Source organism: Microcaecilia unicolor, chromosome 3, assembly GCF_901765095.1.
Source record: "Microcaecilia unicolor chromosome 3, aMicUni1.1, whole genome shotgun sequence".
NCBI classification, from domain to species: Eukaryota; Metazoa; Chordata; class Amphibia; order Gymnophiona; family Siphonopidae; genus Microcaecilia; species Microcaecilia unicolor.
In genome coordinates, this window is record NC_044033.1 from 70,830,818 (window position 1) to 70,853,505 (window position 22,688).

General features: G+C 43.6%; 1 protein-coding gene across 1 annotated transcript in view; it reads right to left on the reverse strand.

Moving 5' to 3' along the window:
• The window catches only part of KCTD3 (potassium channel tetramerization domain containing 3), a 263,829-nt gene that overhangs the window by 18,411 nt on the left and 222,730 nt on the right, over positions 1–22,688 (reverse strand). The window contains exons 14-16 of the mRNA XM_030196030.1: positions 13,678–13,774; positions 4,385–4,569; positions 4,162–4,300 (exon numbers count right to left, since the gene is read on the reverse strand). Coding sequence (XP_030051890.1) covers positions 4,162–4,300; positions 4,385–4,569; positions 13,678–13,774 — 421 coding nt within the window. The remainder of the gene's footprint in view (positions 1–4,161; positions 4,301–4,384; positions 4,570–13,677; positions 13,775–22,688) is intronic.

Below are 22,688 nucleotides of genomic sequence, written 5' to 3' on the forward strand. Positions count from 1 at the left end.
CAGCCCCCAGACACTGAAGACACGACGCGTGCCTGTCAGTGAGCGAGATTACCCGGGCGCACTGGGTGCACTTCTTGAAGCCGCTGGGAGACTTCGATGACATGGGCGGAAAAATCACGCCGGCGAAATCAAAACTCGTAATTGCGGTAAGGAACCAAAAAGAGGGGGGGAAAAAACTCGACCCGAGGCCTCAAAAGGGCCTACCCCGAAAACGAAAGAAAACTTAACGGGGCCAAAAACTAGAAATACGGGAAAGGGAAAAAGACCGAAAGGCCCTTCTCCGAAATCCCTTTTTTTTTTTTTTTTAAAGCGAAAAGTCAAAAGACGCGCGAGGGTCAACTTAAGGGGCGCGAATGGCGCAAACACGTCCGTACCGAGCGCGGACAAAAGAAGACTGACGAACACGAGCTGGTTCGGGCGGGAAGACGGCTGCGCATGCGCGGTGCGCATGGGCGCGCGAGGACTAGCAAAGGCCTTTGCTAGAGAAGTTTCCGATTGGAGGGGCTGCCGTGGACGTCACCCATCAGTGAGAACAAGCAGCCTGCTTGTCCTCGGAGAATTTAATTTACATTCATAACTTGTACCCCACTCATACACTGCTTGCATGCTCATGTGTATGTGAAAAAGGGCTCTTATAAAACTGGATGTACAAATAGGTGCATCACCAAATGCTGAATAATTATAGCTGCGCTGTATGTAGACATTCCCAGGGACATAGCTTGGGTGAAGTTCTGATGTATGTGCATATTATATAATGGGTGCTTGTGGCTTCAGTGTTACACCTTAGGACCAGGTACACATTTGTGCACTACTGGTGGATACTGTAGGAGTCTATTTTATAAAAGGCATATAGTCACCAATATTGCCTTTATAGTGGCAACTTAATTAAGTAAGAGGGACCAACAGAAAAAAGTACATTAGCCAAAACAACAAACTTATCAATGCTGTGTACAGTTTATTAGAATTCTCAGTAGTCAATCCCTTTTTATTTGAAAGTCCATGCCAGGAAACATTTAATTCTCTTTATTATGCTTCTTAAAATGCAGGACCCCCTCTATTTTTTGAAGATTATTTTCAATTACCTAAAAAACAGCACAATGCTGCCTGCAGTGCTTTCTTATAACAGTCTAACATTATCTGTAACACCCTAATGAGAAATGTTACATTGTAAGACAGTACTTGCTAGAATTTAAAAATGATATATTGTTTTATATTCTTTAACAAAATTATATGATGCTTGTAGATTTTATGAAAAGACAAATGGGGTTCACGAATAACGAACCATTTCCCCATGGAAAAATAAGGGTTTGGTTCCAGGTTTTACCTATGCTTCTAAAAAACCACGGAGAGTGAATAATAAGACTCTATGGGAGTTAGGTTCCTGTTCTGGAAACCATATAGGATTGGTAGCTTGCAACTCACTCCCTGGACACTTGGAGGGTCTTTTACTAAAGCGCACTCACATTTTTGGCACGTGCTAAAATTGTGAGCGCACTAAACGTTAGAGACGCCAATGCATTCCTATGGGCGTTTCTAACGTTTAGTGCGCTCACAATTTTAGCGCGCACTCAAAACGTGAGTGCGCCTTAGTAAAAGACGCCCTTGGTGACCATTCACAGAAACAAATGCCGAAACAAGAAAAGCAAAAGTGAAAGCAAAGAAGGGTGTTTTGAAACACGCACATCTACGAATATGCGAACAATGCAGCGTGAATAGGGAATAGTGGTCTCAAAGCACATTGCCATGGATAAGCAAAATTGCAATGATCGAACGTGCGAATAGCAAGAACACACTGTATATTTATGCCTGTGGAACAATATGTATAGTGAAGTTTATATTCAATAGGGCAATCAGCTGTATGTTTTATGATGTAAGCCGCTTAGGTTTAAGCGAGTTAGAAATGTTTTAAACAAATCATCCTCCCTCATCCTCCTCAGCAATTAAATTTGATCAGCTGGGGATTCTTTTACCAAGACGCATTAAAAAGTGATAAGTGCTAGTGTCAGCATGTGGGTTTTCGCATGCTGTGGCTACTTTTAGCATGGCAGTAAACTGAATGCCGTGCCATACTTTTTTGTAATGGCCACATGCTAATTTCCCCATTAGTGCATGGTCATTATCGTGGGAGCCCTTATTGCCACCTATTTAGGAGGTGGTAAGGGCTCCCATGCTAATCGGGCAACGTGCAGTAACGTACCTGCGCTAGCCGATTAGCACAGGCATACCTATATCTCTGTCCATGGGCACGCTTCCTGCACTGGAAAATAAAAAATATTTTGCCTCAATGCATCCCACAGTTGTGCCCTTTTAGTGTCTGAAAGATCCACATTAGGCCTATCGTGCGTTAGTAAAAGGGCCCCTTGGTTAATCGAGTAACTAAGGAGGCAGTTACTTTTTCATATGGATGATATGGGTGTTGGATAACTTTGCTCCTTAAATAAATGACATAATAATGTAAAAACTGCATTGTGTTTACTCAAGTTCCTAATATTACATTTTGCTTAAAGATCAGAAACCATTTAGTGTGACACATGCAATAACAGCAGAACTCAGGAGGGAGGTTTGAACTTTTTTCACATCACTGTAAATACAATGGCATGCAATTTGAAAGTGGACATACAAATAGGTGGAGTTTAAGTAGAAAGTAGGTACAGCACACAGTTATACACAAATGATAGAATATTTATGTGCTATAGAATCCTATAATTTACAGCAGCTCATTTTCTACTTATAACGTTAATATTTTATAAAGTTGGTGCCTAATTTCCTTTACAGAATAGGCTCCAAATAGGCACCCTTAAGGCACCTAAATACAGATGTACTTTATAGAACTGTCCTCTCTTCATCTATGTTCAAAGATCTATATTGGGAAGACAACCAGACCTATGACAACAGGATTAGCTGAACATAAGAGCTGTGTCACTATAGACAAAACATCACAATCAATGGTCCACAATTGTTTGGAAAAATTCCAACCCTTTGCTGATTTAAACTGGTTCATAGTTGCCCCAGATAACTGTCTTTGACAGAAGTGGGGACTGGGGAACTAGACTAACATGGTGTGAATAATTTTGGATATTTGAATGTGGCTCTACAAAGCCTTGAGGGTTAAATAATGCAGTAGTATGGATAAGAACTATATAATTAATAAAGTTACATAATACAAAAATATGAAAATACACTGATTTTTGACAACAGTTCTTCACTGAAAGTTTTTTGTATGGCAAGTAAGGGAGGGTATTGGGGTTTACTTCGCACTTATGAGCACTTGTTTGCTTTTATTTGCTTTACTGTGACTAATATAGTTATTCTGTAGCTTCCTCATTGAAAAGATGCCATAGGGAGCAATTAGGCACAGATGCTGGAAGTTTGGCAGCACATGTGGCTGCTGTTAGCAGCATTTTTTTTTGTCACAAGTGGGACAGTCAACCCTGACCCCTGAAGCAGTAATCAATGAAACTCAGAATTGTAGGCAGGCATTCATCTAGTCAGGAAGCTGAAGTGGTTGGAAGTATATATATTTTTTTCAAATTCTAGCAGGTAGCCAGCCATATTGGGTCAGACCAATGGTTCATCTAGCTCAGTATCCTGTTTCCAACAGTGGTCAATCTAGATCACAAGTACCTAGCAAACACCCAAATAGTAGCAACATTCTTTGTTACCAATCCCAGGGCAAGCAGTGCCCGTCTCATCACGTAACAGTATTACAGAGAATGCTACAATGTTATAGAAAGTGTTGCACTATGCCGGTTTTTAGATTGCAATATTGAAAAGAAAATCTTTACAAAACAGAGGGAGTCCTCTCTTAATATGAAACATAATAAGTAGAATTAAATGTTTTATATTTTCATTTGCAGACCTGGCATGGACTTTCAAATAAAAAGGGACTGATGACTGAGAATTATAGATGAGAACGCACACAGCACTGATAAGGTTGCTGTTTTGGCTAATGGATTTTTTTTCTGATGGTCCCTCTTATCATTTAATTAAGCTACCACTATAATTCATACACAGAACAGTCGGGATGCTTTTTATGTAGGATATGCTCTGGGAGATAATAAGGTTTTTTGATTTGGCCTTTATAAAGAAGTAATAAAATAGACACCTTTGTAGACTTTTAAATGATTTCACAGTTGTAAAATTAGGCCCACAGTAGTATACCTGGAGTTGGAATCCCTGAGGCGGCTTTGCTGGATGACAGAAGTGGCTGGACTGATGTTGGGAGTAGCACAACGAGAGGTGCTCAAATCACACTGATCTAATAGCTTAAGCAACTCTTCCTCTGTTGGACCCCCCACATCTAAAGAAGAAAACATAAAAATTACAGACCATCTTGAATCATCAGAATTTCATCTGAATTAACAAAAGCAGAATTGAAGCTTACCCTTTTCTTCACTTTTGTTCACCATATCCATTGCTGTGGTAAGATCCCACATTTGAATGCTACCATTAGAATGTCCTGTGAAGAGGTAACGCCTTGGTCTGGAGCCCATCCTACTAGATCCTTCACACTCTCGCACAGTGAATGATGTAATTGTAGTGCAGTCTACAGCTTGGATCTCACAGATTCTATAAAATAAAGTCAAACATGGAACATTGTGGCAAATGCTGTCTGGGTAAGAAAAAATACTATTCAACTAAATTTGTGCTTTACTTTTTTTGGTGTGCAATTTTAATGCTTCCCTTCTCTTATCTTATCTCTATAAGCATTCAAGTTTTCCATATTTGTTTGTTCTTTCACTATTTTGGGGGTTATGGACATTTGTACATAAGAGCCAGTGCAAATAGTTTCCTGAAATAAGGGTGCTTTGCTTTTTCTTTTACAACATTTTATTTCCATAAACCACTGATAATCACTAACCTCTGCCCAAATCACCAATTTTCCTAATTGATCCCAGGCCAAACCATTTTTGCTGGTAAGACTGGGGGATACAGAACACAACTTCCAAAGTCTCTGCCCATTTTATATCTTCTAACCCAATTGAAACCTACAGAAGATCTGCAGATAAACTAGTATCTCATTTGCATTACTGCTCTCCTTGATCTGATCATTTTCACAATCAATGCCCACTACCCACATCATTATTTTCTTCCTCTCTGCACTGTTGCTAGAGCAAATGAACCCAGTTCCTTCTGCTGCTGCAGTGCCAGGATGCCTGCTCATGGCACCTTTGCGGTTGGTTCAACTGAATTGCTGTTGCCACATTTGTGAACAGCCTCTCCTTAATCTTATCAGTGTTGCAGCCAATTCTCCTCCCAATTAACCAACTAGGCATGCCCTGAGCATCCTGGACTAATGATGTTCTTGCTGCCAGTGCAGCTCTGCTTCTCCTGGACATATAAACATAAGAACAGCCATACTGGGTCAGACCAATGGTCCATCTAGACCAGTATTCTGCTTCCAACAGTGCCTAATCTGGGTCATAAATACCTGGCAGAAACCCAATTAGTAGTACCATTCCATGCTACCAAGCCCATGTCCATCTCAATAACAGACTATGGGCTTTTTCTCCAGGAACTTGTCCAAACCTTTTTTAAACCCAGATACGCTAACTGCTGTTACTACATCCTTCAGCAACGAATTCCAGAGCTTAACTATTCTGAGTGAAAAAATATTTCCTCCTATTTGTTTTAAAAGTATTTCCATGTAATTTCATTGAGTGACCCCTGGTCTTTGTGGTTTTTGACAGTGAAAAATTGATTCACTTTTACTCGTTCTACACCACTCAGGATTTTGTAGACCTCAATCATATCCCCTCTTAGCTGTCTCTTTTCCAAGCTGAAGAGCGCTAACCTCTTTAGCCTTTCTTCATACGTGAGAAGTTCTATCCCCTTTATCATTTTGGTCGCCCTTCTTTGAACCTTTTCTAATTCTGCTATATCTTTTTTGAGATACAGCGACCAGAACTGAATGCAATATTCAAGGTGAGGTCGCATCATGATGCAATACAAAGGCGTTATAATATTCTTGGTCTTATTTTGCATCCCTGTCTTAATAATTCCTAGTATCATGTTTGTTTTTTGGCAGCTGCCACACACTGGACAGAAAATTTGATGTTGGCCCTGATCTCAGCACCTGCCTGCACTGTACCAGAACTTTCACTGCTGGTACTACTGCTGCAGTGGTTGAAAATAAAAGTCCATTGGGACAGCATTCAGCTAGGCAATGACCCTGGAAATTCGTATGCATTATCCCTATTGTTGCTGGACACCATGAAGGTTCATTACATAAAGTGGATGGTAACCATTGAACAAATAAAAAGATTACAATAATGACACATAATGAGACTTAATAAAAATATGAAAACAAAAAAATATTAATAATGGAACATATGCGCCTAATTGCTAAATTCTGTCTAAGCACTATTCTGTAAATATATGTATATCTTACATAATGCAGGACTCACACTTAGGATACTACAAGAAATGAATGCTATCTGTGGCATTTATTTCATTTTATTTCCAATTCTTATATCCTGCTTAATCTAACAAGAAATCTAAGCGGGTTACAGAAAATCAAAACACAGAAAGTAATTTACTTTAGTAATATTTTTCAAACAGATAAGTCTTCAAAAGTTGTTGGAAATGAGAATATGAACCTACACTTCGAATAAAAACTGGATTATTATTCCATAATTTTATAACAGCATAACTAAATATCTATCATGATGACGCTTAAAACGAACCTGACTAGCTGATGGGAAACCCAAATTTGGTAAATAATTTGATTGGGTCAATGAGCTAACAGTCAAATAATTCACCAATTCTATATGATCTAATGGGACAATAACCACAGACAATTTAAAAACATTAGGCAGGTCTCCTTAAAATCTACTCTTGCCCTAACTGGCAGCCAATGCAGCTCTCTAAGCAATGGAGACACATGATCATACTTCTTACAACTATAAATTAATCTAGCTGCACAGTTTTAAAAGTCTGAGAAATACCTATATATAATGAACTACAGTAATCCAATTGAGGTATTATAATTGCCTGAACCAATTTTCTAAATTGTTCCAGAAAGTGTGTGTGTCTATATATAGGCATACTGTAACAGTATTACCGCCTACATATGTACATATTTGGCGAGAAAAAGTCTGTAAATTTCTTAAGATGGTCTGTATTTTACAACAATTTATACCAAAAACATGGTTACATCATATTAAAATTTATATAATAGAGAAAGTGAAATTTAAACTTAACCTGCTACTTTCCTTGAATCCTGTCAAACCAGCAGATGGAAAGAGAAAAAAACTCAGAGGATGTCACCCCACTTAAAAGAGACTGGTGCTGCCTTCAGCTCCTCAGTATATCTATATCAAACTAAGAACCCAGGTTTAGATGTGTAGATCTTCTAAAACACCATCAAAACCAAACCTGATGCTGTCAAAAAACATCTCTTCTTGGTCCATAAACCAGAGACATGATAAGACTCAAGGGTAAAATTAGACCCAAATAACTACTACTACTACTATTTGACATTTATAGAGCGCTACTAGGGTTACGCAGCGCTGTACAATAAACAAAGAATGACGGTCCCTGCTCAAAGGAGCTTACAATCTAGAGGACAAGACGGACAAGGAGAGCAGACAAGCAATAATTGGAGTAGACAATCAATAGTTGGAACAGTCTAGGTTACTAGGTACAATGTTAGGTTCCGAAAGCGACATTGAAGAGGTGGGTTTTGAGTAGAGATTTGAAGATGGACAGTGAGGGTGCTTGGCGTATGGGCACAGGGAGTCTATTCCAGGCATAGGGTGAGGCGAGGCAGAAAGGGCTGAGCCTGGAATTGGCGGTGGTGGAGAAGGGTACCGAGAGGAGGGATTTGCCTTGTGATCGGAGATTACGGGTAGGGGCGTACGGGGAGATGAGGGTGGAGAGGTAGTGAGGGGCTGCAGATTGAGAGCATTTGTAGGTTAGTAGGAGGAGCTTGAATTGTATGCGGTGTCTGATAGGAAGCCAGTGAAGAGACTTGAGGAGGGGGGTGATGTGCGCATAACGGTTTTGGCGGAAGATGAGACGCGCAGCCGAGTTCTGAACGGATTGAAGGGGGGATAGATGGTTAAGTGGGAGGCCAGTGAGGAGCAGATTGCAGTAGTCAAGGCGAGAGGAAATGATAGCATGGATAAGAGTACGGGTGGTGTGTTCAGAGAGGAAGGGGCGAATTTTGTTGATGTTGTAGAAAAAGAAGCGACAGGTCTTGGCTGTCTGCTGGATATGGGCAGAGAAGGAGAGGGAGGAGTCGAAGATGATTCCAAGGTTGCGGGCAGATGAGACGGGAAGGATGAGGGTGCCGTTGACTGACATAGAGAGTGGAGGGAGAGGAGATGTGGGTTTAGGTGGGAAGACAATGAGCTCAGTCTTGGCCATGTTCAGTTTCAGGTGGCGGTTGGACATCCAGGCAGCGATGTCCGATAAACAGACCGATACTTTCGCCTGGGTTTCTGCGGTGATGTCTGGTGTGGAGAGATAAAGCTGAGTGTCATCGGCATAAAGATGATATTGGAAACCATGAGAGGAGATCAGTGAGCCCAGGGAAGAGGTGTAGATTGAAAAAAGAAGGGGCCCAAGGACAGATCCTTGAGGAACCCCAACAGAGAGCTGGATGGGAGTGGAGGAAGAGCCATGAGAGTGAACTCTGAAGGTGCGGTTGGAGAGATAAGAGGAGAACCAGGAAAACTTCAGAATGGACAACAAGGAACTTGCTATTTTTATTTTGACTGCCACAACTTCCTTGGGTGGACTCTGGAATTGTCAAGGAAAGGATATTAGAACACAAAAAGTGGGAGAGTGACCAAGGATACCAGAAACTGGAGGATGTTCTTTAATCAAAAGTTTATTAGAAGTTTGAAGACTCGACACGTCGTCGTGTTTCGGCCGTCAGGCCTGCATCAGGAGTCTGCTGTGCAGGGTGTTGTAGAGCAATGATGATAGAAGATACTTTGAAGATGTCACAACAGTCTCTTGCACAAAAAGTGATTGACTGATGATGAGGATGATTCTTCAACAAGGGCGTGATAGTCTTGAAAAAGACTGTTCTGAAAATGATTGCATGGTCTCGTCAAACCGCTGTATGCGCTGCTAAAAATCCAAAAAATAGGAGGAAAGGATATTAACAGATCAGTGTAAATTTCCTCTTCCTTATCATTGTCAGACTGGTACAGACAAGGGGGAAGTACCCAAGCTCTAAAGACTGTGTAGAAGGAAGTCACAGTTGCTCTCAGGACTCTTGTGGAGTGGAGGAGTGGAGTAGTAGCCTAAAGGTTTGTGCAGTGGCCTAAGAACTTGGGGAAACTGGGTTCAATTCCCACTGCAGCTCCTTGTGACTCTGGGCAAGTCATTTATCCCTCCATTGCCCCAGGTACAAAATAAGTACCTATATAATATGTAAACTGCTTTGATTGTAACCACAGAAAGGCAGTAAATCAAGTCCCTTCCCTTTTGTGCCCAAGGCGGAGACTCTGTTGGCTTGAATACCCAAGCTTTAATCCTTAGAGTTGGAATGCAATGGAGACAAGACCACTACTGTCTGGAAAGATTCATATTCTGTCTATAAGGACTCCTACACCCTCCTCAAGGGGCTCATTAGACCAATAGTGTATGAAATTTCTTGCTGGTGCAGACTGAGGCCATCACCTTCTAGGCTCCTACAGAGATAAATGTGATCATTGTCTCAATTTCAGAATCAATCCATAACCAAAGGAGTCTAATGGAATTTGGAAGGGCCTGGTAGTCCTCTGTTTCACCTGACCATCCTAAGCCTTCAACATCAGAGGAACTGGACTGGACAGCCTCAAGGTATATAGACAGACATTGTCTCTTTAATCCAATGGGTCACTGTTGCTTTTAAAGCCACCTCACCTTTCTTTTCCCCTCCAACGGAACAAAAAGTCTATTAGGCCATTGAAACTCCTGTTTTTTTCAAACATCACAGAGGTCTCCTTATGTCCAACTGATCAAGTCAGTTCCAGTCCTTCCTCCTTGTGTCCTCATAAAGCATTGGCAACAAAATAAATTGATTTACATGAAACAAAGACACCAACTTATGGAGAAGGGAAGGAACCAGACAAATTACCACCTTTTCACAACAGAAAACTTGGAAAGGCTCTTAACACATAAAACCTGCAACTCAGAAATTTGATTTGCTGAACAGATAGCCACCCAGAACACTGTCTTCAAAATAAGATCCTTAAGTGAGAATGTTTAAGAGGTTCAAAGGGCATATCCAGTGGTACAAACAACACCAGATTCAAATCACAGGAAGGAAATACCAGATACCTAGGTGGTTTCAATAGCTTAGCACCTCTCAGGAACCTAACATACCTATAAGAGGTGCCAACAATAGTCTGTCAAATCTCAGGTATCTGCACCTTCAGAGAAGCTAGGCCCAAACCCTTTGTCCAAACCATCCTGCAAAAATTCTACAATTTCTGAAACAGATCTGAAAAGGGCCAACCCCAACCTACACAAAGTGCTCAAAAGCACTCCCACATTCTGATATATACCAAATAGTTTGACTTCTCCTGGAATGCAACAGAGTGGCTATGACCAAGGTGGAATAACCTCTCTTTCACAGCTTTGCCATCTCAATAGCCAGACCATAAGACCGAATCAAGACATATCCCTTATCCAAATTCCCTAGGGGATAATAATTGACACTTAAGAAAATGTAATAACCATCCTTTCTATATTTCAAGTACTAAGTCTCTAAGTTCTTTCAAACAATGTCTGTTAATAACTTGTATACAGAAAAAAAAATGCCTTCAATTCTGTACTAAGCCATCTATTTGTAGTAACACATCACCCTCTAGTGTTCATTCTGGATTGTCTCAATAGGATTTGATCAAGGTTTATTTTTTTCTTTTTCAATTTAAAAATGTTAGGGAATATTGCCCATAGTGAGATCAGAATGGATGATATGTGCTGCAACGCATGATCTGAAGTCTGTTTTACTCTGCGCTGTATTTTGATAAAGGAAAAAACAAACAAAAAAACTAAAAAGATTACTTGAGTGAAAGCTCCAGCCACCTTTGTAACCAGTTAATTTTGCTAGTAACTCAATTTAGTGTGTTAACGTAAAAGTGAGTAAACAAATATGATGAAAATAAATTACTAGGCAGCAACCACAATGAAAACCCCACTCAAAGAATTGCAATAAAAGTAAATATTTGAAGTGATAAGATACTTCATTTGGAGTGATATACTCTTCTGGGGACAAGAAAGTACCTTGTGTAATTAAATGTAACTCACCTTGATCTACCAATGAAAAAGTATGAGCTGGATCCAAATAAATGAATATATGTTATGGAAATTGTATGTGTTTTCATAAGGAAATGAAAATATGTCTTTTTGGATAGGAATACATGGAATTTTTTACTTTGTTATATGTTTACTAGTAAAAAATGCCCGTTTCTGTCAGAAATGAAACGGGCGCTAGCAAGGTTTTCCTTGGAGTGTATGTTTGAGAGAGGGTGTGTGTGTCAGACAGAGAATGAGAGAGACAGAGTGTGTGTGTGAGAGAGAGAGAGAGTGTGATAGACAGAGAGTGTGTCAAAGAGAGTGTATGTGAGAGACAGAGAGTGAGTGTGTGCCCCCCTCTCTTAGGACCCCCACCCCACCCCCCTCTCTCAGGATCCCCCCTTTATGGTCTGAGGACCTCCTTTCACCCCCACTTCTCTGATCTCAGGATCCCCCCTCCCACTCCCCTGCCCCCCCTCCAGCCATCCATGTCCAGCGACCCTCCTCCCCCCCTGCAGCCACCCATGTCCAGCGACCCTCCTCTCCCCCTGCCCCCCTCCAGCTACCCATGTCCAACGACCCTGTTCTCTCAGCTGCCCCCCCTCCAGGCACCCAGGTTTTGTAACTAACCATTGTGTGTCAGGCTCTTCACCTCCTCGGTGACGAAGCGCTCCTCCTGCGAAGTGGAACACCGGCGATCTTGGCAGAGCCGGCGCTCCAGAAGTCGCCTCGATCCTCTCGCCCTCTGCAAAGTGGAGCGCCGGCCATCTTGGCAGAGCCGGCGCTCCGGAAGCTGCCCCAACCCTCTCTTTCTGGGTGCGTGATTCCCCTGCGAAGTGGAGCGCCGGCCATCTTGGCAGAGCCGGCGCTCCGGAAGCTGCCCCAACCCTCTCTTTCTGGGTGCGTGATTCCCCTGCGAAGTGGAGCGCCGGCCATTTTGGCAGAGCCCGTGCTCCGAAAGCCGCCCCAACCCTCTTTTTCAGGGTGCAGGATTCGCGTCGGGAGCTGGGCTGTGCAGCTCTGACAGTTGTGGTGTGCGACAGCTGATGGGCGCAAGTCTTCTTTTTGTTGTGTGGTTTGATGTCTAATTTGCGCGTGCCAGTGTTGGGGGGGGGGGGGGGGATCAGCTGTGAGTGACGTCAGCTTGGCTAAGGAGCCTAGCTTAGCAACTCCGAAGGAGCCACGGACACAGGCAGTCATACATTAAAATGTTGGTGGTGAGAATTATTATATAGGATATGCTATTTTTATGGTATGCTTATATTATTTCATTATTATTGTTTTTGGAAAAATGACTGTGGGCCTCCCTGGAAAGAAAAATTCCCTTATTTGGGCAGACTGACCCTGTGTGGTGCATCCTAGGATGTTGAGAAGGCAAAGAAGACTGTTTGGGCATTAAGATCAAGTGAAGCTACACAGCAGGGGAAATCTCCTTCTTTTAAAGATGTTTGGTTTCAACATGGTGCAGAATGCCTAGAGTCAAGACACTAATATTGTTCAGCTAGTATCAAAAATACTTAGTGACTTAAAACACAATATGGAAGCACCACTCCCCACTGGCAGAAATGCAGTTGGACGACTCCTGCACAGCTTAGAGGGAACATTGGACCCTTCACCCTGTACCGTATTGAATAGGACCTCAAGCCTCGCACTAAATGTTCTCTTTTCACTGCAAGCTATCTAAAAATCAGTTATAAGACGAATCTATTGGCAGTGTCATTATACCCATACAACCCCTCATCTAGAGTCATTACACTTGTTCCCTATCCACAGAAGCATTTCTTGAAGGCACTGTTTTAGCTGCCGTGAGAAAATCACTCTAACAAAATCAATGCCCAAAATGTTGTGAAAAAAAAAACTGTTAACAATGGAAAAATATTTAAGCTTAGAATTGTTGGAAAATAACTGATGTTTTACCAACTAGAGAAGAACCAACTAAAGATGCTGATTAATCCTCTTTATGCAGAAACCGGGAGCTCCTGTCTGGTTAAATGGCACTGACTGGCCCAACTGCTAATATTTAGCAGCATTTAACTGACTAGTGCCACTGAATATTACCACTGACCACCACAGAACTATCCAGTTAGGGGTAGACCCACAAGTTATCCAATCACTGTACATACTCAGTGCAGTCTTAATTCTGCCCGGCTAGCTATCTAGGTGCAGCTCTAAATATCGGCTGTACACAGATAACTTCCTGGCACCACCAAACACTCAGATATTCCTTGTCAATACCCAGATAAGTGCTAGCACTGAGCAACTGGGTATAACTCTGCCCATGGTGCTGCAGGCTGAACATCAGCCAGCAAGTTTTAGTTGTATATTTCAATAGGATCCATTGTACTTTCAATAATCTTTTCATCATTTCTGCTTTCAAATATCTGCTTTAACTAGAATAGAAAGATACCAAAACCATCAATGATAATTGTTCATAAATACCTTTTACCAGTAGAAGACAGTCTTACAAAGAGTTTGTTAGTTATGGGAACAACCTTTTGAATAAACACCTGCTGATCATCTCTTTCTCCAAAAGGCCCTGTAAAATGGAATACAAACAGTTGTAAGATATTTAGATCATTTCAAAAAAGCAAAATGGACAAAAAAACTACAACTATATCCAGCAAACTACATGAAGTCTCATATTACAATACTAACATCCATTGACCACTGTTGGTATAGGCAGATAAGGACCATTCAATTTACCTAGTCTGCTCAATTTCCTCTGCTTAAACTATTCTAGCTCTTGCAATTAATATTTCTCGCCTTTATCAACATTTTCAGTGCTGAAGGTGATCTCTCAGGTGTTATCTCTATAAGCTTTCAATATCTATAGGAGGTCATTATCATTTGATGTTAGATGGAAAGTATACCAAACCAAGAGAGAATAGAGGTTGACCAAATGATGGGCCAATGCAGAGATGTTGCTTGAAATTCCTTTAATCAAAGCACCAGAAGAAGGACCTGACACTGGCCATCCTTCAATGGAAGGAGCCGCCTGCCTCAGGGGTCACAATAGTGTTCTCTATCAGCAAGAGCGACTAGTTATGTGACTGGTGCAATAATGCTAGTAGAAATAGCAGTATCAGACTCACACACCAAGCACTCCTCCTCAAACTTATACTGCTAGTTCTCCTGGTGCTTTGATTAAAGGAATTTTCAAGCAACATCTCTGCGTTGGATCTTCATTTGATCAACCTCTAATCTCTCCTGGTTTGTATTTCTGTAGAGGTTTCTTTCCTGTTTTGTTGTGCCCTTGGCTGGAAAGTATAGCCATGAAATTCTGCCACCCATGCTAATTTACAACACAAAAACCTGCAATATGGTAGACACCTGGAAAGTGTAACATGAGGAAGGATCTAGTAAAACTTGATAAATGGTCTAGAATTTGGCAAATAATAATGCTAAAAAAATGCATGATCATGCATTTGGGCTGCAAAAACCCAAGACAGCAGTACAATATTATAGGGGCCAAGTACTTTTGTGCATGAAAGAAGAGTGAGACCTGTGCTAAACAGGTAGATGACCAAACAAGAAGAAAGTTAATACCAAAAGAAAGAAGTATTCTTAGGTACCTAGGAAGAGAAATAGCCAGCAGGAAAAAGGAAGTAATATGGCATCTATATCTCTGGTGAGACTTGATTTGGAGTACTGTGTACAATTCTAAAGATGACACCTTCAAAAATATATGAGATGGAAATGGTCTACAAGGTCTAAAGTGGTCAGTAGTTTTCATCATAAAAAGTAAGGGAACAGACAAGGATCTCAACATATGGACTTTGGAATAAAGGTGGGAGAGGGAAGATATGAAACAGATTTTTAAATACCTCTGTGGCATAAATGCACACGATTTGGGCTTCTTTCAATTGTAAGGAAGCTCTGGAACGATTGAGCATAAAATGAAGGTGAAATAAAACAGATTCAAGAGTAATTTAAGTAATTATTTCTTAACGGAAAGCAAAGTTACTTACCCGTAGCAGGTGATCTCCAAGGACAGCAGCAACTGAATTCTTGCATCTGGGTGACATCATCCGACAGAGCCCCAGTACAGAGACTACCCAGCATTATGTGCCTTTTAAGTAGCTTTTGGTACCATCCCACCACACATGTGCATGTGCCATCCCACCCAGCGTGAGCACGTTCGACCATCAGTACAGTAAAATAGTTAATAGAATTCAATTCTCAGGGGAGGTGGGAGGGAATGTAAGAATTCATGTTTTGCTGTCCTTGGAGAACATCTGTTACAGGTGAGTAACTTCACTTTCTCCAAGGATAAGTATAACAATGATTCTTATATCTTGGAATCCCTAGCTACCAAGCTTAATGAAAACAACAAACCGGTCAATAGGGACTTGCAACAGCAAGGCCATCATGAACCAATTAACAACCAAAACAGGCCTGTTATGAAGGTGCAGTCTGGAACAGAAAAGAAGGGGCACAGGAGGATGGGGTGGGATTCTAGACACCAAACAAATTCCGTAGGACTGTCTGACCAAACCAGCTGTCGCCTCGGGAATGGATGAACTGAACCCACGTCGCAGCTCTGCAAATCTTCTCAATAGAGGCTGATCTCAAGTGGGCTACAAACATGGCCATGGCTTTGGCACTGTGAGCTGTGACATGACCCTTCAGAGTCAGCCTAGACTGGGCATAAGGAAAGAGATGCAGTCTGTTAGCCAACTGGAAAAGGTTTGCTTAACGATGGAAGCCCACATCCTGTTTGGGTCAAAAGAAACAAAAAGCTAGGGACATGTAACAAAATGACATGGAAATATTAAGTTCTGGAACTCGCTGGTGAAGGATGTGGTAACAGTGGTTAGCAAATCTGGGTTTAAAGAAGGTTTGGACAAATTACTGGAGGAAAAGTCCATAGTCTGCTATTGAGATAGACATGGGGGAAGCCACTGCTTGCCCTGGGATTGCTAGCATGAAATGTTGCTAATATTTGGGTTTCTGCCAGGTACTTGTGACTTGGATTGACCACATTTGGAAGCAGGATACTGGGCTAGATGGACCATTGGTCTGACCCAGTATGGCCATTCTTATGTTCTTATGACTGGCTATGGGCTTTAGTCTGTTCCAGGTAAAAGGCTAAGGTCACTTGCAGTTTGAACATAAGAATAGCCATACTTGGTAAGACCAGTGGTCCATCTAGCCTTGTATCCTGCTTTTAATAGCAGTCAATCCAGGTCACAAGTACCTGGCAGAATCCCAGATAGTACCAAGATTCCATGCTACCAATCCCAGGGCAAGCAGTGGCTTCCCCCATGTCTATCTCAATAGCACAGTATGGACTTTTCTTCCAGTAACTCCAGGAAGGCATACAACACTAGCCCATCATGCGACCTGAGTCTGGCACAGTACTGGGCGACTTTGTTCTTGATATGAGTGGCAACAAGATCAATCGAGGGGGTACCCCACTCTTGAAAAATCTCACGGGCAGCGCCCATGTTGAAAGACCACTTGTGCAATTGAATCACTCTGATCAGTCTGTCCTCCAGACTTGTCTTTCCCCACAGGTATGTGGCTCGAAGCACCATGCCATGGCTGGTGGCCAAGTACCACATCCTGACCACCTCCTGACATGAGTAGGAAACTCGTACCCCATTTGCTTGTACATGGCAACCTGATTGTTTGTCTGTATTACAACAGTTTGGTTCAACAGTTGATCTCTGAAAGCCTTTAGAGCATTCCAAATTGTCCACTGCTCTAGGACATTGATCTGAAGGTCAGTCTCCTGAGTGGATCGGGTGCCCTGGGTGTGAAGCCCGTCTACATGGTTTCCCCACCCCAAAGCGGATGCATCCATAGTCAATACCTTCTGAGTTGGAGGAAAATAAAATGAGCATTCCAGGACCAGATTGGATCGAATCATCCAACAGAGGAGCGACTGGGCCAATTCTGGGATAAGTGTGATGACATCCACAAAGTTCCCCATGTCCTGATAACATGGAGAAGCCAGAGGCCATAGGGTACCTTGCAACTGGAGGCATGCCATGGGAATGACATGTACCATAGAGGCATGTGGACCATCAATTTCAACATCTGCCGAGCTGTGAGCTGTCTAGCAGGGCACCTATGTACTCCAAATGCTGAATCGGGAGAAGATAGAACTTGGGGTACTTGATGACGAACCACAGTAGCTCTAGCACTCAAATAGTTCTTTGTATGGACAACTGAGCTCCTTTCTTTGATGTGCTCTTGACTAGCCAATCATCCATGTAGGAGAACAGATAACGCTCAGTCTTCGTAGCAATGCTGCAACTACAGCTATGCAATTTGTGAACACTCTAGGAGCAGACATGAGGCCAAAAGGTAGGACTCAATACTAGTAGTGGTGCTTACCTACTCAAAATCTGAGATACCTCTTGTGAATGGGACATATCTGAATGTGGGTATAAACATCCTTTAAGTTCAGAGTGCATAGACAATCATCTTTCAGGATCATGAAGAGAAGGAGATGCCCAGGGAAAATCATTCTGAACTTTTCTTGGACCAGCTATTAGTTCAGGGCATTAGTCTAGGATGAAACAAAATCTCCCCCGTCTCCCCCTAGTTCCTTCCCTTCTTCCCTGGTGGAACTGATTCAAATGTATGGACCTTGAGAAGGGAGGAGAGTTCCTCTTCGAGTACTTCCCAGTGCTAAAACCAGAGGTTTGTTCTGCCAATGGAGTATGTAGCCCACTTGGACTATTTGCAGAACCCACTGGTCTGAAGTTACAAGGAGTCCCCTTTCTTGGAAAAAATTCATCCTCCCTCCTACCAGTATGTCATCCAAATCAAATACTTTTATGGTGGCTATGCTCTCCTAGAGCTAGTCAAAAGCTCATCCCTTGCTTGAACTGGGGAGATGCTAGATCTTCTGAGCCCACTGCTGTCTGGGTCTGGAAAGCTAGGGCTGGGGATGTTGCTGCTGAGGGAAATATGAAGGGTTGAGCCTACGCCTTTGAGAATTTTAGGCACCCCTCCCATTTCCACTGGAAAAACTCTTGAGCAGTGGAGGCCACAGAAGGAGCAGGCTGAGACAGGGACTCAATGGTGTCAGCATGCTTTTTGATAAGGTCAGTGACGTTTATGACCTTATACTCAAAATGATTATCACATCGGCACAGGTCATCCGCTAATTTCTCCTGAATCGTGCAGCCAGGAGAGTCTACGCAGTCTGACATCTAAAGCGGAGACTCTAGATGCCACATCAAAAAGTGCCCCTTGCCAGATATTTCTAACACTTCCTCTGCATATTGGCTATCTGGCGAAGCTCAGTGGCGTACTCCAGAGGCAGAGTGTCTGCCTCTGGAGTAAGCCACTCAGCTTCACCAGAGTGTCTATGAAGTCTAGCACCTTGTACACCATGGACTTCAAGAATATGCTTGTTTAGAGCTGGTAGGTCTGGAAGCGGGAAATAATCATCGAGGCCCAAAATCTTTCCTCCCGAAAAAATACAGTTCTCAACCCTCCCTGCCCAGGGGAGCTGAGGCATGAATCTTCGAGTTCCTGGCTCTCTTGAGAGTGGATTCAACTTCCAGGGAGTGGTGAGGCAACTGTACCTTTTGAATCCGGATGCCTTCTGGACTCTATACATGGAGTCTACCTTCTTAGGTACAATCGGCACAAAGAGGGGTCTCCCAATTCTTCATCTGTGCCTTCACTGTGAAGGGCACCATCACATCCTCCCTGGAAGGAGAATTGTAGTCAAAGATGGTCAATAATTCTGCCCTGGGCTCATCCTTGACCTTCAACTTAAAGGGAATGGCTTCAGCCATGTTTCATAAAAAGCCAATGAAGAAGAGCTCCTCTCCTGAGGTGGGGAAGTATCTGAAGGTGTGCCAAGTGACCTATCCTCTGAGAAATCCTCTGGCTCATTCTCAGAAACCCAGGAACGGTCTGTCTACAACTCAGCAAAGTATTCATCATGGATGCTGACGGGGATGTTTTTAATCCACACAAGTCCTTGGTGTCCAGTTGAATGTTGACTGGTCCCAAGGCCCCCTATTAGTGACTGACATTGAGGCAGGGAGAGACCTCCTTAATGCTGGTGCACTCCCAGTTAAAGGATTCATGATCCTGGCCTAGGCACAACAGACATCAGCTGTGGGGATCAGTCCCAGAGATGACTCTGTTGCTAGTGTACTGTTTAAAGCCACTGGGAACTTTCTGGAACATGAAGGAGAAAACTGCCAATGCTAAATCAAACAGCTCAATTGTGAAGAACCATTGTGCGGCTATGCTCTGCTGGAGCCCTCCTTTGACTGGGGAGGCTGGTTTGGAATTCTGAGGATGGAGCTGGCAAGGTGGGACGCTGGGCCTAAGTTGCTTGAGTAGAACAAGCGGGTGGCGAGAACCTATGCCTTTGAGAGTAGTAGAAACTCCACCTAGACCTAATTGAAAATCTTTTTGCTGAAGATGATACAGATGGAGTATCCCGAGAGAGAGTGTGGACAGTACTGGTATGTTTCTTAATGAAGTCAACAACCTCCTCCACTTTCTCTACAAACAAGTTGTCCCCTCAGCAAAGCATGTCCGACAACCTCTCTTGAACCGCTGGTTCCAGGTCAGAGACATGCAACCATGAGAGTCCCTGCATCCCCACACCCAGAGAGTCTGGATACAATAACAAAAGTATCACAGGCGCCTTGGCCAGATAATGCCTACATTCCATCCAGGGCCGCCGGGAGGGGGGGGGGGGGGGGGGAAGGGGGACAAAATTCCACGGGCCCAGGCCTCCAAGGGGGGCCTTCCCTCCCTGTGTCCTGCCCTCATCTGATGTAATTTCTGCGAGGGCGGGACACAGGGAGGGAAGGCCCGAAGGGAGGCAAATCCGATCTGCTGCTGCTGGCTGCGCTTTCAGTCACAGAGCGAGGTGACAGGTGAGGCACTGTGATATTTCAATGTAGGGGGCCAGGCCCAGTGGCGGACAGAGGGGGCGGGTGGGGACTGCGGCGCGGAGGCCTTGCCCCAGGCCCAGCCCAGTCTCTCACCGGCCCTGACTCCATCTGCTTGTTGGATAGCTGAAACTCTACAGCCTTCTCCGAAGGGACAGAGTCCACCAGAGTCAGTGTACTGTTAACCAGAGACTCCAAGTAAAGGCTCGTGTAGAGCTGGTAGGACTTGATGTGGGTAACAAGCATCGAGGCCTGAAAAGTCTTCCTCCCAAATGAATCCAAGGTTCTGGCCTCCTATCCCGGGGGTGCTGAGGTGTGAGACCGAGAACTTTGCAAGAGGATTCTACCACCATGGAGTTGTGCGGCAACTGTGCCTTCTCAAATCTGGGAGTCTTCTAGAAACGATACTGCGTATCCACCTTCTTGGGTGCAACCTGCACTGAGGGGAGATTCCCAGTTCTTCAACAGTATGTCCTTAAGGATAAGGTGCAATGGTACAGTAATTCCCTCTATAGGAGAAGACTTAACGTCCAGGACAGACATCTCTGCTCTGGGCTCCTCCTCAATCTTCAACTTAAATGGGATGGATGCAGCCATCTCCCTCACAAAACTGGTGAAAGACAGCACCTCAGGTGGAAAGTTTTGTCTCTCTTGAGGAGGAGAGGGATCAGATGGCATTCCATATGACTCCTCTGAGAAGTAATGTGGATCTTCATCTGACTCCCATGAGCAGTCCCAATCTGACTCTTCACCATACTCAGTTGCAGGTGGATAAGTTTGTACCAACCTCGGCCTAGTGGAACGATGTCCACGCTCTAAGGAACTTCAAGGTGGAGCCCTACCCTCAGACTCTGGGGAAGCTTCCTCCCCCAGTGTAGAAGGGGGTACTGCCTGTCCTGACATCGACGTCAACAACCTACAAAGCGCTGGTGTCAAAGATCTGGGAGTCGGCACCGATGAAGTCACAGAGAGGACTTGGGGCTGTTCTGCTGGTGGCACAAGCGCCCTCAATGCCAAAGCAGGAGCCCCCTGCAGCAACTGCATCAGCTCCTCTCTGAGCATGCTACAGAACCAATCATCAAAAGTGGACATCAACAAAGACATGGGAGCCAGGGCAGAGGCACCTCTTCTAAGGAGGGGGAGTGCTCCTCCCAGTGTTTCTGATTTCCCGATGCTCCCAGCACTGCGCATCGAGGGAGACTGATGTTTATGCTTCTTGGGCTTCCCCTGATGCATACAGTCTTGATCCCCCAGGGCAGATGAGGACGTCGCTGAATCTGTACACGTCCTTGGTGGTAGGTCCAATGTTGACTGGTCCCGGGGCCTGCAACTAGTGCTCAGTATCAGGGCAGGTGGAGAGCCCTACTCGATGCCAGTGCACTCCCAGTGGATTCCGAAGTCTGAGTAGCCATGGAAGTCGATGTCACCAGTGTCGAAGTTGACGGTCCAGCTTTCGAGAAGCCAAAAAGATGCTCCATTTGAGCCAGTCGCACCCGCTGAGTTCTCACCTGCATCTTCAAACAGAGATCGCAACCAGAGGGGGTCATAATCTGGACCAAGGCACCAATTGAGTGGAGTGGCGGCCTAGTGGTTAGGGTGGTGGACTTTGGTCCTGGGGAACCGAGGAACTGAGTTCGATTCCCACTTCAGGCACAGGCAGCTCCTTGTGACTCTGGGCAAGTCACTTAACTCTCCATTGCCCTATGTAAGCCGCATTGAGCCTGCCATGAGTGGGAAAGCGCGGGGTACAAATGTAACAAAAAAAAAAAAATTGTGCGGGTCCATGGCAGAAATCACACGTCTACACTTCGCTCACCTTTTGAAGCCAATGGGGGTCTCCTATGACATCAAAAATGAATCTTAGATAATTAAACTCCTCAATCTTGAACCGATAAAAAAGGGGCAGTGTTTAAACTTTGGTATAACCGTACACCACACCACAAAATAAAACTTGAAGAGCTGAAAAATCTAACAAAATACAAGGGAAAAATAGAAACAGAAGAAAAATTCCCTCCCAACCAAAAAAAAAATTCACATGGGAAGGCCAAAACAAGTCTTGCGTTGAAAAAAATGCAGAATGAGGGAAAGAACACAGAAATGCATCTTCTCAGCGCCACAAAAAAAACAAAGACTGGAGGACCTGCGCTAGCGCATCGTGCAGGAAGGCAGAAGTATATGCACAGTAGGATGCTGCTAGAATTTCCTACTGTACTCACTAGCATCCACACCAGGCTCCATCGGATGACATCACCCAGATATGAAAATAAGAAGGCCTGCTTGTCCTCGGCGAATATGCTTTATCAGAACGCTCCCTAATCGAGTATGTGAATGGAGAAAGGGGGAATAGTACATAAGTAATGCCATACTGGGAAAAGACCAAGGGTCCATCGAGCCCAGCATCTTGTCCACGACAGCGGCCAATCCAGGCCAAGGGCACCTGGCAAGCTTCGCAAATGTACAAACATTCTATACATGTTATTCCTGGAATTTTGGATTTTTCCAAGTCCGTTTAGTATCGGTTTATGGACTTGTCCTTTAGGAAACCGTCCAACTCCTTTTTAAACTCTGCTA